The following is a 20,037-nucleotide window of genomic DNA, read 5'->3' on the forward strand; positions in this document are numbered from 1 at the left end:
TATGCGAGACTCTTATGTATTATTCCTTCCTGTAAACATAATGTAAAATGTCCATGTGTAACTGTCTCCTCTTTCCCTCCATCAGGGCCTTTTCTCCCAGTTCCAGCAGAGTCGCGAGCGCGCCTTGCCTTCTGACAACCTGCGTCACGCCTTGGCAGAGACCTTTAAGGACGAACAGCGCTTCCAGCTGGGCTTTATGGATGATGCTGCAGAGTGCTTTGTAAGTGTTTGTGTGTTGTGCTGCCGCGCAGTTAAGGCAACTAACTGCAACAAACCGTTGGGGGAGGTCACTAAAAGAGCTTCTGTCCCCGCTATCCCCTCTCCTCTCAGCTCCTTCCACAATAGCGCTAAATATCACCATGACAGGTTATATAAGCATGTGGGCTGTGTCCGGACCACTGCGTATTACTTTCATATAAAGTCTTTCTTTTATCTGTTTGAATTACCTTATGTTCCTCATAGTTTTTATTAGTATAAGTGTATAGATTTAAAGGGAGATTGTCAAACAGGAGAGCGTGAAGCTGAAAAGCTAAACCACACATTAGTCTGATATTTAGTGGTGTTAATATGGCAATATCAAGGTCCTTTAACAAATCAAAGAACTTTCCTAAATTTTAGGCATAATAACTTGGTTATTAACTTTATTTTTATGTTCGTGTTGTGTGTTTATATTTTCATGTATTTACATACTTATTCTTCCTTATTCTCCTTACGTTTGTGCTCACTGACTTATTTCTTTTCTCATTTCTTCACCTATGAAATTCCGTTTTTTTTACTCACTAACTAATATATTTATCTACTGAGTTTGATTATAAGGAGATACGTATTCACAATTTGTTTTATTATTTACTAACTTGTCTGATTTTTAACCCTACTGGCTGATTTGATCAGTTACATACTTGTTTGTTAACCATCAGGTTTATGGTTGTATTGTATGGTGGTATTGGTTAAGTGAGCCACTTGCTAACTTGATAAAACCTGCATCTAAAATAATTTTTTTACTCAGTAACAATGAACCTTTCACCATAGTTCCTTTTTCACGTACAGCTATTTCTTTATATGCAAGTTTTCTTATTTAATCTCGTCATATTTAAATTTTTTCTTTTAGTATGTTTTGTTATTTACTCATAGCTATTTGCTTATGTAATATTTTTCCAACTTGTCCACTAACCCTTTAAGTTTTAAAGGCACATTTGGAAACTAAAGAATCGCTTTCTTTTGTTCGACGTTTTTTGGGCTTTTGAGAGTATCTTTGTATCTAACTCATTTTACTTGTGAGCTAGGTTCATTTGTATCTGTCTGCTCCTGTATCTCCACAAGTAACCTGGCTTTTGTTTCTGGATTGAATTACATTTTTCTCACCATAGTAGCCTTGGGGGGTGTGACCACTGCATTGTTCATTGTGTTCCTACCTGCATTCCTTTCCTCTTTAGATGGACAGGTTACTTTCAGGCATTTTAAAGCTGCTTCTAAGGGTAAAGAGATGTGTGCTCATGTTATTTTTTGTTTTACCGCTTTCCTGCATGCTTAGTTTCTTATCATCCTATCAATATGGAGACATCAAATGGAGTAGACTACCTGGAAAACCCTTAACGTCTCCTGCACTCTATAGTGCTCGGTTAAAACAGGATCTAAATTGCACTTGATGTTTACAATATGTCTTTTTAATTTCTCTTTTGTTTAATAGTGATGCATTTTGTTGTCTTTCTCAGGAAAACATACTGCAAAGGATTCATCTGCATATTGTGCCTGAAGAGACCGACGCCTGCACCTCCAACTCATGCATCACCCATCAGAAGTTTGCAATGACACTTTATGAGCAGGTCTGTGCAAATATTTTCAAAATATTGATCAATGCTTTATCCCGTTCAATAGGTAAACCTGTCATGCAGCACAAATTAACACATTTTATCTAGATGCACATCACAAGACGGATAAAAAACAAATATTATCATATTGTGATGAAATCCACACCTGTTTAAATCCACCCAATAGAAAAACCCACTTCAGCGTAACAATGTATTTATAGAGGCAGTTAGGAACATTTTACTCATCTAAAGCTGTCTTTTTAACAGCATCATGTTATTGACCCTATAGCAATCCCTAATCCTAAGTAAACGGAGAGGAACCACTCTTTATCCTACATGGTGAAACATCGATCAGACTCCACAACTTTAAAGGAGAGAAGAAAGGCAGAAATAAGAGTTATGCCCTCATTATGGTCACCACAAACTTGAGAGTATGATGTAATGATGATTTGAATTTTAGATATTTTTGGTAAAGCTGGTTGAGTCCAAGATGGCATTAAATGCTGCATGAGGGTCATTCTACATGAAGCACTAAATCATGTAAGTCTCAAAATGTATGTATTATTTCAAACGCAGAGTTTGGTGGATAGTATGAAATCACTAACAGAAGATGTTTATGTGTTTGCAAAATAAACGAGACTCTAAATATTGGTTGTAGCTCATGCTTTCACAGAGGGCCTGCCCGAAGTTTGTCCTTGTGGGACTCAATTCTCGAGGGCCCCTGTTCTGCAGGTTTTAGAGGTTTACCTGCTTCAGCACAGCTGATTTCCATTGACAGGCTTTTGCTGAACCACAATAATCAGAATCTGCTGAGCTAAAGCAAGGATACCCCCTTGAGGGTCATCTTTGGGTTGACTCAAACAATTGAAGATCGTCCTTCTGCTTCAGCCAGGTTTCTGTGAGATAAAATAAACAACCAGTTATTACCAAATACTTTGAAAATAGAAATCCTACATTCAAAATACAACTTTCTATTGTTTTTGATTATTGAAGTAAAGGTAATAAATGTATTATGTTATATTGAGATTTTCATTTGAGATTTCCCATCCGTTTTATGAGGGGAAACGGTAACACTGCTACAAATGACAACAATTGACAATTATTTCAATTATTGGTGATTATAATTGATCCAATTAACTGTTAGCCTTATTTTGCACTGCTTTAATGTTATTTTGTGAACTGTCTGAACTTTCTTTCTGACAGGGTTAGAATCTGTGTCCTGCACACAGATGCTTACTCAATGGGTACAGGAGTCAGTTCCTTAGACAATAGGAATCCAATCCATCATGTTTTCACATGGGGTCACCCCTTGTGGTTTACAGAGTGTGCTTTATTGTCAGGCAGCACGATGCTGCGGCAGCAGTACCGGATGTGCCACAGATGGCGAACACATAAATCCCAGCTACACACATGTGCACCAGCCTGCATTGTGTCAGCAATGCCCATCATTTACTTTGTTCCTGTCCTAAACAAGCATTCTCTATGTACCCAACTGATTAATTACATTTAACCTAAATCCTTTAACTTCTTTTATCCCAAACCTGCTAATATTAACTGAAACTGAGTGCATATTTTATAGTTCGGTTCATTTCTATGTCACTGTAAAACTGTAAAAGGCTGTTGAACTTTCCTTTTTTTATTGCTTTTTTTACTCACTTGTCTTCTCATCTCCAGTCTGTGTGCCGTAGCTGTGGGGCGTCGTCAGATCCTCTGCCCTTTACGGAGCTGGTACATTATATTTCTACAACAGCACTTTGGTAAGAACCAGTGTATTTCATTCCTTCCATCATTTAAAGAGGGAAAGGGAGACACTGATTTGAAGGTACTATTAGCTGGTACAGCCAAATCAGTGTGGTTCTCATGTTTATTGTTTTCTCTTCCACCTTGTTGTTTCTTGAGCTTCTGCTGATGCGATTCTGCTTTCTTAGTCAGCAGATGCATCAGCGTCGTGATGAATCATTTGGGGAACTGTTACAAGCAGCGAGTACGATTGGGGACCTTAGGAATTGTCCAGTAAGTAATTTCAGTTTTTTACAGACTGGCCATTTTACTGGTAGCTTATTGTAATTAAAGCTTTATGGTAACATTTGTTCAATTTTATATAGTGCCACCTCAAAGCAAATGTCATCCAAAGGCCCTTTAAAATATAAACTGGGCCAATTCATTTAAGGCTTATAAAGAATTTAACTATATAAATGGGCTTTGAACCCAAAAATCAACCTACTACTGTGTCTTTGATTATGATTCGTCTTCCAATATTTCTTCATTTCTATTTATTTTTTACCATGTCCTGGTTATTTTGATTTTGAGTTGTAGTTTTGACTTTGCAATTTGGGGCTTGTAGTTTTGCCCAAATGCTTAAGACCCAATATACCCTGTTGTCATTTCTAAATCTAGTGTCTGTGATACAGTTTTCAGTGGTGTTCTAAATTATCGAGGTGCATGTATGAATTCAGCTACTGCAAGATGTCTTTTACCTGTAGCTTTGATAAAAAAATTTTAAAAATAGATTGTGTTTTTTGCTTTCTTCCAGAGCAACTGTGGTCAGAAAATCAGGATCAGACGGGTTCTCATGAACTGCCCAGAAATAGTTACCATCGGCTTTGTGTGGGACTCTGATCAATCGGATCTCACCGAGGAAGTCATTCGCTCGCTGGGGCCTCATCTCAGCCTCTCTGCGGTGAGCCGGCTTTATGCTGTCGTTTACATGTAATTTAGTTTCCAGCTAAATTAAAATGGCTCTGTGGGGTCTGTCAAAACATCAGCCTTGATTAAAAGTACTGCGGGTGTACTCGTTTTCATCTACACGACTATTTCTTCTGACTGCTCTAGGGACAGTTTATTGTAATGCAATGGAACATATGCGGGAAATAAAGTGGGGATTTACTTCTCGGCAAGTCGGTGTAGTTGCATAAGCAGTTCATGCCCAATAGCCAGCGATCAGACGGTCAATGCTGGCCTCAGGACAGCCTTTCAGAAAGCCTCTCCTCTCATCTTTGTGTGCAGGAATGCTTCTGAAATGAACATGAAGGGTCTGTTTGACTGAAAGAAAAGAAGTAATAGGTCCTGGTGTCTGCTGTTGAACATTAATCTTAAACCACATCATAGTGTCATTTACATACTGTAACACCATTCACATCAGCTCACTGTGTGGATGAACATTACAAAGAAGAATCCATCAGCAGAGTTCTATTCAGAGGGCAGTCCACACATTGCTGACCAATATTCAGACTGTTTTCTTGATAGATCAATCTGGAGCCATTTCAAAACCAAACCATCTGAAGCTTGTCAAACCAATCCTTTAATGAAGCCACCACAAATCATCCATTGATTTGGGAGCAGTCCATGTGACTTTATTATGAGTTAAATTGAGTCCTACGTCTTCTCAGTTTGCCTTGAAACAATCCTTTTTGTGTGCGTCTGTGTGTGTGTCTGAGGAAACAGAGAACATACTGTTCAGGAAGCATGTTCAATAGAGACTACTCACCAACACTGTCCTTGTATTTGTTCAACATGCGAACACAATAACACTTTTTTAAATGAGAAATATTGTAGGAACATTGTAGAACAGATGTGAAGGTCAGAAGTTGTCAAATTAAAACAAGGATGGAAACATGGATTTTTTTTTCCTACTTCAGCCTAAATCAGCTTGTATAAATATTTTTATTTATGTGTTTGTGGCCACAGCTGTTCTACAGGGTAACAGACGAGCACGCCAAAAAGGGAGAGCTGATGCTTGTTGGGATGATCTGCTACTCCAGCCACCACTACTGTGCCTTTGCCTTCCACACCAAATCCTCCAAGTGGGTTTTCTTTGATGATGCAACAGTGAAAGAGGTGAGGAGGACACCAGCTGGTTTTCTACAGGTTGTTGGAATGTCTGAATTTAATAGAGGATTTGGTTTTGGTCGAAAAACCACCAGATATACAGAAACCTAAATGATCTAAATCTTATTTGAAATTGTCTATTTCCACATTAAAGGCAGGTAGAAAGCTTTCTGTAATTCCATAGTCTTGGCATGCACAGAGACAATTACAGATAGGAAATAAGTCAGACAATACATTAGCAGATTAATATTAGGCTAAGGCTCAGCTAAGTCACCTACAAGACATAAGCATTGAAATATTAATGGTGAAGACGTACTATAAAATATGATAAACTGTATGTTATTGTTTACAAACTTTTAGGGTTCAAGGCATTGCATTTTAGAGTAAAGGGCCTTTACACTAAAAATTGCGTAATCAGACTGTTACACTTAATTTCAATGAGTGTAATAACCTGGTAAATGGTGCTTTTTTTTAAATATGTTGACCTGTTTATTTCCACATATATGTGAGGAAACTTTCTGCTTGAGAACCTTGAATCAACAATATGAATATTTGAACCGTCTGTCCGTCCTGAATGCTTCAAACTTTGTCCTTGACTTAGACTCATCCTGGGTGCGCTCGCAGGCTGGTGCATACAGTATCTCCCCCAGCAGACAGGGAGCGTAACCTTTGAAGGCCCACACCCAGCAGCTGCTGGGAGCTTAGCTAGATCAGACGGACAGTTTTCATTTTAGGGGGAGATACAAACAATCTCTCCTATTAGAAATGCAAGTTATTAATAACTTAATTAATTTGAAGTTATCGATGGACTAACATTTATTGAAAAGCTGCTAAAAGTTTTCTCTTGTATCAAGTAGACCTTTGCATGAGAGCTATATGTTTTTGCACAGTATACTGAATAAATAAAAAAATGTATTTTATTTTAAGAATGTATTATTAATTATGTATAAAATACTGACTGAATAACTGCAAAAATTCTTACATATTAAGGAACATAGACATATTTATAAGTTATAGCAAAACTGGAAGTTTTTTAGGTTACTGAATAAAAAAAACAATGAATAGAAAATGTGAAATAGAACTTCAGATAAACAAAATAATAAAACATTCATTTGAAGACAAAGTATACCTTTGAATTATTTGTAGCTGTCAGCATGTCCCTGACAGCTACAAATATTGTCATTTTTCCTCTTCAATGTAATTAGGTGAACGGAAAAGTGGTAAAACCCTCTCTGTGTGTAATCCAACAATCCATTCTTGTAGACTATTGTGCTGCTAGTATTGCATTTAAATGGGTGGTTCTGGTTGCTAAAACATGGCCTTTCCCATCTACCATGCTTATTTCCAGCATTTCCTTTCTGTTGTGCTAAAAGATGCTTTGCGTAATGCCCCCCACTTCTCTGTCATTTTGTCCTCTCCTTTCGAGCACAGCAGAAAGTATTGACACTACTCCGCCATGCAGCATAGCCAAATGGGAGCTATTTAAGTGATAAGTTAAGGTTAAGTTTCAGTGTTTATATCGTATAAACAGAACCACATTAAATATATTCTGTATCCGTGTCCCCAGTAATATTTTAAACAATCATGGATCAGATTATTTGCTCTAGCACGGCTCCTCTAAGAAATTACTTCTCTGGCAAATACAAGTGAGCTCATCTTAAGAATAAACAGTAGTGGCCTCCACTGGACGGATTCAACATGGAAAGAAATTCCTTTTTAAGCAGCGGATTCAGCTATTTTTAATCTAATAATCCCTTAAACAACAGTTAATATTTATTTATTTAAGGATCACATTACCATCTACGAGAGTAGAGACTACTCTTCCTGAGTTTAGACAGTCAGTACATACAACAAACTTACAGAAGAAACATTATTAAAAAATACAATTAAAACAAACAAAAGAAAAAAACTTGAAAAAATGTTGTACATAGTTAAACAAGCAGAATTACCTTAGTAATTATAGATTTCTGAAAATTTAATTTGACATGATTTGTATAAATCGCACATTCTGTATCAACATATTTTTACGGAACGATGACTCAGTATATAAATGTCTTTTTTTAATGTATCTGTTCTTAAAAGTCAGATTAACAGCTTGTCTTGTATTAAGCCAGTGTCTGCTGTAAGTAGGCTCTAGTTTAGAGAGCAGACTCAGGGGTTTGTGTGAAGTCCAGATTTTTTGCAGAGACACCAAAGAATAGTAAGTCAATAATTTGTGTACATTCCTACTGCAAGGATGAAAAAGGAGAACAGAACAAAACAAATATGAGTGGACTCTATTAGCAAAGGGGCTTAAAAGAAAAGAGAGTTGGGTATTGCAGAGAAGAAGGAAGAAATAAAAGTAAAACTTTTTATTTGAACAATTTTATCTAAATCATTAACATATAACATTAACAATAAAATTTAAACAAAATTGTTCTAAGAAAGAGACATTTTGGGACCCTATGAAGCATTTAAAAAAATGAAAAGGCTCTACATACAAAACAAGTGTTTAAATGGCATAGTAAGGATAGGTAAGTTTTTCACTGTCTTTGCATGAAGGTGTAACTTAATTCTTGACACAGGCGATGATAGTTTGCAGTGCCGAGTGAAAAATCATGGTTTCCTATTTATTGTGTTTATTAATAGGTTAGGATACTCAAATTTAACGACAAAAAGTGGGATATTAGAAACGGTTTGATATTTTGTTTTTGTTCTACTATAGCATTAAGTGTTTTAATGCAGATGAGGTTTTTACATTGTGTCTTAAAAATGTGCTGTCAGAGAATGTTCCTCACTTCTTATAAGACTGCATTGTACTATTAAATTAGCGTATTTACGACTATTGGGTGCTTTTAATAGATGCCCCTACTTGCTTAAAGGAGTCAAAAGTTCTAATGACGACACACAAAACGCATAGCTCCCCCTTAGAACAACTAAATTCAAATTGAGTGATGATGATAAAGATTCTTAGGTATTGTTTTGACTGCTTCCATGTTTGTAGGCTTCTGCTTTTGCCAACATAAAACACCTAATGTTGCACTCTGGTTTTGCAACACTGAGGGCTCCAATAGGATTGGCTCAGGAATCAAGAAGTAAACACAGGCTACTAACCTCTTTGAAGTAGTTCTGGACCATACCTCCATTTCTGAAGGACAATTACTTGACTAAGACGTTGTTGATAAAGTACTGAAACTGTAATTTCCCTCTGGGCTTATTAAAGTATGTCTGATTCTGATTCTGATAAAGAGGGCACTGATTGTTTATAATGAAATGTTACATCCATCCTAGATGACAATTTAAAATGATTTTGATTAATTTTATAGCATATTTTTTACCTGTCAGACCTTTAGGAGAAGGACTCATAAAGAATACTAATTTATCTATGCATAGATATATGCTTTATATGCTGTGAGAAAATAGTATTTTTTTTTGTTGTTTTTTCCCTGTTTTAATCTGTTACATGATGTGAATATATGAGCATGTGTTTTGTCTCACAACATGCTCACTATTTTCTTTGGGACTGCGGTGCAGCGGCCGCCTGGCTCTGCGTCAATCCATCACCAGCTTGTGCTGCGTGTGCAAACCCTCCCTAGTGAGATGGAGAGGTTACGCTGCTTCAGTTCCTGCCAATTACCTGGATCGAAGCTCGCCAGCATTCCTGGGAGTCCTCAAACAGTTGTCACTGAAGGACTGCAGCACTGTAGCTTTTCCACGGCTTATTCAGTTAAAGAAATCCATTTTCAGAAAATTAGTAACAATAGATGTCTTGGGAATGTTGTTTTCATTGGGAGTCTCTATTGTTTCCTTTGCTGGCCTGTATAACGTTGGAAATTGTATAAAGGAAAGCAAGTGATGTATGAAGAATAAAAATAATCCGGTGGAAGCAATTTAGCTATGCTTTGAAGGATAACAAACGCTGGTAAAAATGTGTATTTCACCAAAGGATTGTGAGGATTTGCCCTCCAGGAATTTACGATTTAAAAAAAGAAACTATAGTTGTTCAATTTTATTAACCTTCCAAAATTGAATTTTTTCTTGTTTTATGCTGATTATTGTCTCAACAAACATAAATAATATTATAATAAAAATATTTTATATTGTTTATTTCCCTTTTAAATATGCTCTTATTTTGTAATTTATTATTTTTAGCTCTTTAATTATGCTTTTAATTTTTTACCTTTACCTTATGCTGTAATGGAATCTTATACCGTATATGTATTTAATAATGTATGCCTTTTGGCTGCAAACCTTTGTGTTCATTTTTATTTTGATATATTCTAAAAGGAAAACCTTTAATTTTATAACATATCAATGTCACAGAGAAATGATTGCTTAAAAAACATCATAATAAATAATAGGATATGCCATCCCATAAAAACATAATTGTTTTAAGTGGTTTGTTTAATATTTGTCCTCCTCCTTGGGTTATTTCCTTATGCATGTCTATTTATATTCTGCTTTTTTTCTTCTTTTTTCTGTTTTAGATTGGTTCCCGATGGAAAGATGTGGTCAGCAAATGTATTAAAGGTCACTTCCAGCCTCTGCTCCTCTTTTACTCTAACCCTGATGGCAGTGCCATCCACACAGAAGATGCCTCAAGACCCAGCAGCCACTCAAACAACCACAAGCCCTACGTCAACGGAGAAGTGTCAGGTATTACACGCTCATTTTTCTATCCTTTTTCATCAAGCTAATCATCTGAAAAGGAATCTGTTTAAATATGTCCTTAGGGGCTATCATTGTTGTTATTTTTTTAAGACAGTAATATAAATGGTGCAATTTAGTGTACAGTGTTATTTAATTTCTTTTTTGGGGTGCTTTATTTTCTAGTTTTCTTGCCCTGATTGCATCTTGTAGACCAACATATTCATAATGCTCTACGCTCCGTGTTTTCAGCTTGGATTTGAGTGCAGAAATTCAAATAAGGTTTTATCTTTTGAGAATATTTTGGGTGAGGAAACCACTTAAATTAAACAGCACTAGAACAAAAACATAGCTTGGATCTTGCCAGGCTGCTGTAAAGGCGGAAGAAATATGGATAAAACACAGAATAAAAAATAAACCTGAAAGGTTGAATCTGTCCAATCTACTTTTGTCCATCACTCTGTGCCTCCATTATCTGTCCATTTTTTTGTCAATTTTTGTCCATATGTTGGAATTATCCATCCCTCCATCCACCTTCGCTTTATTTCTCCTTGTCTATTTGGAAAAGTTTAGAAATCAGACCTGAAACTGTGTCTCTTGTTACATTCGTATTGGTTACATTTGTAGTCAGGCTGTCATGATGGAAATATATCATCTGCTGGGATTATCTATCCCTGGATTTGAGCTGTTAGGGAGTTTTTTTCTATCCCCTTTAAAGATCCTCCTCCATCCCTCTGTACTGGCTGTGTCCCAGCTCCAAGCTGCGGCAGCTGCTCAGTGTCCATCATAGCTGTCAGAACAGCCAGGAAAAACGACATGACGATGACTGAAGACACTGTCATTTCAATTCTCATTCATTGTTCAAGGTTGAAGTCTCTATTTTTACTCATGAACAAAGTTGTGCTGCAAGGAAACACTGAATGTTACCTTGAAAATGTCTTACTTTCTTCACTACAGGTGCTGAGTCTCCAGTTCCAGCACCTAAGAAGCTGGAATTGACCAAAGAGAATCTCAAAGCTGTGCTGGACTACGAGCCTCACAAAAAGAAGACCACGTCGACTCTCAGCAGGGGCAGCGGACAGACCAGCGTGGGACGAGGACAAGGTAAAGGAATACAAAGATATATGCAAAAAAATACAAGCCGAATTACAGGGACAATGATTGAAACAGCCGAGGATAAGAAAAGCAACTTACTTAAATTTTGGAGAGCTTTTTAAGGGACAAACTAGAGTTGTGAACTAGATGAGTCACAGTGTTTGGTTTCTGTCCTTTTTCAGCTCATTAAACGCCTGCCTCGCTGATAAATATTTTTGTCCTCAAATTCTGGCAGCAAGCAGAGATCTGGCATGGCAACCAGGGGAAGTGATAATTAAATGTCTTTGCTGTAAAACTAAATCTGACCGTGTTAGGAACGCAGAAGGGATTGGGGACTCTTCTTGAGTAGAAAGGTCACAAAGAGTTGCCAGTTCTGCACACATGCAGCTTAACATTATTATCACAAAGTACTGAAAAAAAGGACAGGAAGGAGAACTGGAACACACAAATTTAGGTCAAGAAATATGAGAGGATGATGATCTAAAGAGGAAAAGGGAACATTTATACAGCGCTTTTAATTCTTAAACAAAAATCATAGCTAGCAAACATGGATTTAAAAGAAATCCCTGTAAAATCTTAAAATAATTTGTAATAAAACCTAATATAATTAATAATTGTTTTATCGGCCTTTAAATATATTTCAGCAGCTGCAGACTTGAAAGCATAAAAGTGAGGTTTTAACAGAAAGTAGTGAGAAAAGCTCCTACCATGTAAACTAAAACTGAAGGATTTAAGCACTGATGGAAATTTCCACCAGGTCCTGCTAAGGGATCTCCTGGTGTTTTTCTTATCTTTATTACCTCCCTTTTTTCCTCCCCAAAAGTAAAATATGTTAAGTTGCATAACTTTTGTGTTTTTTATTGTTGCTGATTTCTAGTGAAACGTGAAACCAGCGATTCAAAGGGTCGCATCAGGGAAATTTCCAGAGAAGCTGCCCATAGAGCGGGAGAATTGAGAGGAATGCATCCAGTCAGGAGAGATGCTGACAGGGGTGGTCAGCGGAGGCCGGACCCACGACACAGAGGTGGGTCTATGGAAGACTCGGCATGAGAAAGCCGAGTTGAACGAAGTGCTGTCACTTTTCCCTCTTCGAGCCCTTATGTAACCTTCCGTTTTGGAGCAATGTGTCAGAAAGGGGATTAAAGCTGCTGACGTCTGTTTGAGCCAGAGTTGATCCTCCTTGCTTTCATTCTCAAACTCTCTGTTTCTTGCTCTGGGATGTTTACATCAATAAGATTTTTTCTTTTCTTTTTTTTTCTTTTTCAAAAACAAGAAAAGCCCTAAATCCAAACAGAGACAAATTTCCTTATGTTTAAAATTACTGAAACTTATAAGCCTACGTTTTCTAATGTACTTCACAACTTGGGTTTGTGTTTTTTAAATGGTGACTTGACTGATTTGGTTCATCTTGTTTAATAGTGTTTTTTGTAACATCAAATGCTACATATCACTATAGTTCTTGATAGAGATGAATTAATTGGAAATTTGAAAACTGGTTCCAATCTGCATTTAAGCAAATTGCTTTCATGCTGACAGTTTTTAGATCTCCGTTATTTCTGTCTGAGGGCTATGAATGGATAGCAAAATTTCAATACCGCTGTTTTTTTGTCATTTTAAATGCAGGAAGTTATGATTTTTCTTTTTTATTATATGGGGAAAATGTTTGTAAAATAAACATGTGACTTTCTGCAAATGAGGAAGTAAATGAGAGCTGCTCCTGGATTACTGCAATCCTGCTAAAGCAGTACAAACATTAGATTATCCAACTGAGCTGTTTCATGCAGTTAAAAGCTGTTAAAAACAGCTGTATTACACATAAACTACTCCTTTTAAGGGATTTCTTTCTTGTTTCACTCCGATAAAGGTATAAGTGCTCCACATCAAAACATTTTGTTCTCTTAAATCTACTGTGTGTTTTATAGTATGTACATATGCTTGGGAAAACCATGGGGAACATCATACACGGTATCTGGGAAAACAGTTTATGTTCAGCGGCTGTACAGTCAAACAGGATTTCAGACATTCTCAAAATAAAAACATGATTATAGAGTGTTTTTAAACCATCTTTATCACAGCATGATTAGCAATACTACTATTTATGACAGACAGAATTTCGCTCTTCAAAAGGATTAAACAGAGCAGACTTCCTGTTAACTTCAGGAACTTTCTCTAAGTGTCAGCTTGTTTTCCTTGTAGATAGAATCTAACATTTAATCTGCCTCTTTTCTAATTATGAAAATGGCTGATTTAGTTTTCCTCTTAAAAATATTTTTTTTTTTTGTTTAGAGTAAACCTGGAAACTTAATAGATGCTGGGTTTCCCTGATCTGGGAATAATCAATATCTATGTGGACTGCTAATAACTTTTAGTAGGGAGAAGAAACTCTGGTATAAACGCTGGTATATTTCAAATAGAGGGAAAAGTTCAGAGAGAGCCAAGTTTAAAGTAATTTAATTCTGGCACACAGTCAGCAAAATCATGTGACTTGGTCTCCTTCAGGCTTATTCACAAGGACCTCCAGTTTTATTAATTGCTAAATTACATTTTTGAGCTTTAAAACACAAAGTTGAAAAAAATAGCTTTTTTTCAGCCACTTAAATGTTAAAGCTTGTTAAAAATGTGTAGTCTGCCGGCAGCTTTAGGAGAGAACTGCTTAAACATGGACAGATCTACTGTTGTGGGTAAATTTTACAATTGATAGGTCTGTATTCATTTTGACACAATTATAAGTTTAAACTGATTTTATTGGAATTGGATTTTTTTTTCTTTTTTATATTTGTTTTTAACGTAATTTTTTTTCTATTTGTACTGAGTGCCTCTGTGTTGATGACAGCAGCCTGAAGTGAATCAAATCAGATTTTCTTTTGCCCACATGTGACCTGTATTTGATCTTTTCATGACAGTCTGAAAAACACAGATCAGAATTTTTCCAATGTGACCCAGGCCACTTGGCTATGTCGGCTGAATCCGATACGCATCTGGTCCTTTCAAATGCGACCTGTGTGTGAACTTCCATGTTGCATTCATCTGACCTGTACACCATTAATACTCGACAAAGGTCACTATTCTTCGTCTTGCTACGCAGAAGCAGCAAGAAAAAAAACAAACATGGCGGACATTAGTGCAGAGAGCAGTCTTTATTTTCAACCATCTTGAGAAGATTGTGTTGTTATGCACTGGATGAAGCTGGGAATAAAATGAAAGATCTTTAGATGTGCTCCGACGCTACCATCAATGCACACTTGCTTGTGACGTCACTGCATCCTCTACTGCGCCTGCAGGACAATTAAGCTTTATGAATTCAATTCACACAGGAGATCACATACATGTCGCATATATTTGGAAATGTGAACAACCAATCAAAACAATTGGACTTCACAAAAAAATTGGAATTGAGCATTAAGGCCTGCAGTGTGAACGTAGCCTAATAGAATCACTTTGCAAAAACGGCTGTATATTTTGGCTGTATTGGATGGAGACCCTTATGTTTCCATCAGCTGCCGCCTTCCCTAATGTTACGAATGAATAGAAGTATCCCCAAAGAATGATGCTAAACCCTCCATGTTTCACCAATTATTTAATGTTACAAACTGTATTAAGTGGTATTGATACTCTTGCACGGCCCTACAAGATGCTGTCTTCTAGACATAAATTAAAGCAAAGTATAAATTCAAAATCTAGAGCAATATATGTTGAATTAGTTGTTTGATCATAAGTTCAATGCTTTTAATAAATTCTGTATAAATATTAACTGTATCTCCTTGCTATCTTATTTATTTCCATCAGATCCAGCATACGACAGGACCTACTCCCGCTCTGCCTCCCCTCCAGAGAATGGCTTCAAGCAATACCTGGAGACCCGGCTGTACAGCAGCCAAGGAAAAGGCCCCATCAGGACAGAAAGGGTACCGTATCTTGGCGGCCGCTCCTCTCATGATCCACCGCGTTCCTCTCATGAACCGCCTCGCTCCCACGCCAGACTCCAAGTGCCGGCCAGTACCAGTACTTTGAGGAGCGGCCACCAAAGCCGGAAGCTGGAGCACCTCTCCAACGGGTACGACACAGACAGCAGCCAAGGTTCCAGGGACAGAAATGGGAGGAACATCCACAACCCCTCTAGTCGAGCATGGAGGCCTATGCGGGAGGCACTGAATGTGGACAGTGTTATAAGTAGTGCTGACAGTGGGATCTCAGGAAGAGAGGAGCAAAGGCTGCCCAGTCCACGGAGAAGAACAAGCAGTCATTCACCGTCTCGTGAACCAGAGCAGGACAAAGACACTGCATGGGCGGCATGGGACGACCGCAAACCAAAAAGCCTGATGACTATCTACGAAGATGAGCAGAGGAATGAAACTGGGGGTAGTCGAAGCTCACTAGACTCAGAGGGTAGGGGTGGGCATGATAAGGACAGGTCAAAGGGCTCAGCACCACACAAAGTGCGCAATGAAAACTGGAAGATCCAGAGAACCGAGTCGGGGTACGAGAGCAGCGACAGACTGAGCAATGGCTCAGCTAACCTGGACTCACCTGTTGTAGAGGGCCTTTCTTCTAAAGATCTCCGGCCTATACCAGAACTACAACTGATGAGGTGAGGTCAACTGTCAGGTTCACCTTTTTTTTTTTTATGGTTTTAATGTGTAATTCTGATAGACATTTAAAAACCCAAGTTTCAGAGGCTGTTTTAAAATAATTGAACGTAAAAAAAAAAAAAATGCTTCCAAACGTGTTTTCACGACAGACAGATTTACAGTGACCGGAACAACAGATTTCCATTATCCCTATGTACAGGTGCACCACAGGAGCAAAGTAACACACAGCGATCTGACACATTTCTAGCAATGCCACAGGCATGGTTTTTGGCCTCTAGCAACAAAAGAGCAACGCATCAATAGCTAGAGTTAAAAAAAGAAAAAATCTGAAATTTTGTGTCTTGTCGTAATTTGGGACTGGATGTGGCTGTCATGTAGGGTGAAACCAGTAAGCAGCAGATAGACGCTCCTTTTATTTAACACCCTGAAGTAACATAAATTGAACTTGTCGCCCGCCTCGCCGATTGCTGGCAATAGGTCTGGCGTGTGACAGCATATGAATATGAATGAACTAGTGTGAATCCACCCTAAGAATAGATATGGAGTGATTTTTATGCCTTTTATGCACACACACAAAGATTGCGGCGATGCAGAGGAAACCGTATCAAATGGGGAAACGCACCTGGACGTAACACCTGCACGTTTCAGTTGTTTTGATTGTATGGGGCCCCCTGCTGTCGGTTAGTCAGAATGACAATTCTCCATGTATCACGTGACATTTGGCAGAAACTTACCCCGGAGTGTGAAGAATTGTCTCATACGCCAGGAGAGGCTGTTTCATATGCGAGCAGAGATCGTTTTGTACTCGGGGACAATTCACAAATTATTATTAGTCCGGTTTGAAAAACTATATTTTGTGTGTGTGCAACATTTAAGGACAGTTTGAAAAAAAGTTTTATTTGTGTGTGACATTAGATGAGAGTTTGTAACAAGTTTTATTTGTGAACAATAAGATTTATTTGAGCGCAGCATGTTTTTTTGTGAGTGATAAGATTTGTTTGTGTGAAACATGCTTTATGCATTTGCAACATGCTTTATGTGTGTGCGAAACATGCATTTTTGTACACAACGTTTTGGCAGAAAAATCACTCCATAAATAGAGGTCCATAAAGAGGTATATTCACACACATTATCATGGCAGGCTGTCATTGGTTTGCAGGACTTGTTAGGAGATAATGATCCAAATTAGTTGACAGACTTTGAACTTAGCAGAGACCCAGCAAACCGCTTACCTTCCCCTAAATTCAGTATCACAATTCTTTGTGAGGCACTGTATTATCTCGACAATACCTTTTTCAATATTCTGACAGATGTATAGTTTTTCGTAGGTATACAAGATATTAGCAGCTTAGCGTTATCAAATAATTTTAGCTTTTAAGCAGAATACTGATCATTAGCCAATATAACTCACTGAGATTAAAGGTATTGTCTTTGTTAGATTAGGATTATGCCAGCAGGTCAGATGCATGGGTCTGCTACAGGACAGAACCTGAAGTGAAAATGTTTGTGGTATGGATGATTTTAAAATTCAGGAATCTGATAAACAAACTGGTATCTGCAATGACTGCAAAGGACTGGAAGCAGAAAACTAAATGGTTCCTTTAAATCTGTTATGAGCATGTTAAGTTGTAAACTAGTGGATGTCAGACAAAATTCCAACATTGTGCTTTTTCTGGTTTGGGTCTATTTTATTGTTCTCATTGAATAGCCATGCAGTGGACAGGTTATGAGCAACAGTTAGTTTACCAAAAAAACATCCTCTAATGATCAGGCAACTATTCAGATTGAGCTCAGTTTTACAATATTTTTCTGTCACATTAAAACCACTTGGATCTCAAAATATCGCAGTTCCCCCTGCTAGCTTTGTGGCTATCACTTTTGCGGCAAATGTGTCGTTTAACACTTGTTTAGTTTAATCAAATGGCACCGATTTATAACAAATGCAAATAGAAATGTGATTGCATTTATTCCAACTTGATCCTAGTAGTAAAACAATGCTATCCAATTTAGCTAATAATTTTAAGTGGTAAATGTTTTCCTTTGAAGGAAATCTTATAGATTGCATTGACTCATTGCAGCTATTTCTCATAATGAGCAGACGTGGTAACTCTGGAAGGCAAATATTCCAATTTAAGAGTAATTAACTTAAGATTGCTTTGAACAAGCACATTTAAATTAATATATTTATTCTTGTATTTATTGATCTTTTTATCGGGACAACAACAAAGCTGTTTTTGACTTGGCAAATTTGAATTAAGTGCAGCTCTCTTTGGATAAAAGGATTAATCACACGCAAAACATTATTTTGACCATGTACTTGCTATTTGTTTAAACCTTGCTTTGCTGTCAAAAAAACCAACATATTGTTGGCGCCCTCCTCAGGTTGATACGGAGTTACCACATCATTTTTTGGCTTAGCTGATTTTGTAATGTAAAAGGGAAACTGACTTCAGCAGCTCCACCTTGAGCAGCTGCCCCCTGACAGTATGAAGTTTTATGCAATATTTTTCTTTTAAATATTTTGTCTTCTCCTAGAAGATCATGCATATTGCAATGCATTATTAAAAGATAGTAAATATTCTCATATTTTTTCTTCAGTTACCATCTGTTGCAAAATGATATTTATGTTAAAGATGAATAATTAAATACTTTTTGTTTCAATAACAACTGTAATCTTTTTTAAGTTGGAGGGAAGTGCTCCATTTTTTTTTTTGTATCCAAACATCTCAAACCCAGTTAGGCTAGAAAATTTCTTAAAATGTCTTCAATTTCTAAACGACTTCACAAAAGATTAAAATTACTTCACTTAAAAAAAAAATTAAGCTATTCCTGCTTTTTGAAACTGATGCTGTTTAAGGATAAAAACATATTTGGACGTCCCGGGAGATTTTTACATGTTCAAAAAAAGGAAGGATACAATGATGTGTTTGCTGTGAATGTTTTGGAGTTAATTTCCTCGTAAATTTTACTTTGTTGAAGCGATTGGAAAAAATATAATGTTTTAGTACATTTTGTATCATTCAGGGACAAATTAATAATTTATATCCTCTGTGTTTCAGGGATATATTTCCTCCAAGAGGAAGTGAGGATTTAAGTGCTGCTGTGTTGTACTCTGGTTTCTCTACAGGTAAGTCAATATTTTTACACAATATAATAATAATAATAATAATAATAGAAAGAGAAACTGATATCTTGTTCTAATGATTCCCTTTATTTTCATATACCATATATGTGTTCATTTCTTAGATTTTTTTTTAAATATTAATTTGAAAGGGCCACCAGAATGAATACAAGTTGCTGATATTTATTATTTTAAAGATATTTTTATATTGTCGCTGGAAAGTTCATCCTTGATTCTAAATATTCTAACAAAGCTGAACTTTTGAAATCTCATCTAGCAACCAGCGAAACAAAGGGGCAATTTAAAATATCATTCATATCAGACATGACAACAGACAAGAAACGCAGAGTTCTTATCAGTTTTTGTATAATAAAGCATAAAATGAACCACAATGACATTTGGAAGCAGATTGCAAATATATATGTTTAAAACAGTCATCATAGGCATGAATGCCAAATTAATATTTTAATTTCTTTACTTTTATACAAAGTGTATTTACATATAGTGATTATGTAGATGGATTCTCCTGGAGACACCATGGTTACAAAAACAGGCCAGCCATTGTGGCATCTCATAAAGAGACCCAGTTCTACAATGACCAATCTATATAAATACATTTTAAATGAATTACAATGTTGTGGGTTGAAGTATCTGCCTTTTATGCTGGATTTTCTCTGACATTGAAGAAAAACTATTGCTCATGTTGTCAGGATCTGCAGTGTTAAGTGACCTTAACATTAGTGATTGAACAATAAATCAAGGAAACTGCTGTGTGCCGAGGTCTGTACACTTTGGCTCCTCACCGGCAAAATTCAAAACCCTATGCAACTAGTCTGCTTTAACGTTCAACACTTAAAGGAGAAGTTCACTTTTTAACACTTTAAGCCTATTTTCTGTAGTGTCCAGGATGAAATCGAATGATCGACACCAAAATTTTGACAATTGGTCCTGTCTCTGCTTTTTGGCTCAT

At 36.9% G+C, this 20,037-nt stretch overlaps 1 protein-coding gene across 2 annotated transcripts in view; it reads left to right on the forward strand.

Annotated features, from left to right (window-relative positions):
• LOC107100520 (inactive ubiquitin carboxyl-terminal hydrolase 53-like) overlaps window positions 1-20,037 on the forward strand; it is a 45,413-nt gene that overhangs the window by 18,135 nt on the left and 7,241 nt on the right. For both annotated transcript variants that reach the window (XM_015399033.1, XM_015399034.1), the window contains exons 4-14: window positions 86-220; window positions 1,713-1,823; window positions 3,483-3,565; window positions 3,737-3,821; window positions 4,342-4,488; window positions 5,496-5,645; window positions 10,103-10,271; window positions 11,220-11,366; window positions 12,235-12,381; window positions 15,144-15,945; window positions 19,006-19,073. In XM_015399033.1, the coding sequence (XP_015254519.1) occupies window positions 86-220; window positions 1,713-1,823; window positions 3,483-3,565; window positions 3,737-3,821; window positions 4,342-4,488; window positions 5,496-5,645; window positions 10,103-10,271; window positions 11,220-11,366; window positions 12,235-12,381; window positions 15,144-15,945; window positions 19,006-19,073 (2,044 nt within the window). The remainder of the gene's footprint in view (window positions 1-85; window positions 221-1,712; window positions 1,824-3,482; window positions 3,566-3,736; window positions 3,822-4,341; window positions 4,489-5,495; window positions 5,646-10,102; window positions 10,272-11,219; window positions 11,367-12,234; window positions 12,382-15,143; window positions 15,946-19,005; window positions 19,074-20,037) is intronic.

Source organism: Cyprinodon variegatus, unplaced genomic scaffold (genome assembly GCF_000732505.1).
Source record: "Cyprinodon variegatus isolate N-32 unplaced genomic scaffold, C_variegatus-1.0 Scaffold982, whole genome shotgun sequence".
NCBI lineage: Eukaryota > Metazoa > Chordata > Actinopteri > Cyprinodontiformes > Cyprinodontidae > Cyprinodon > Cyprinodon variegatus.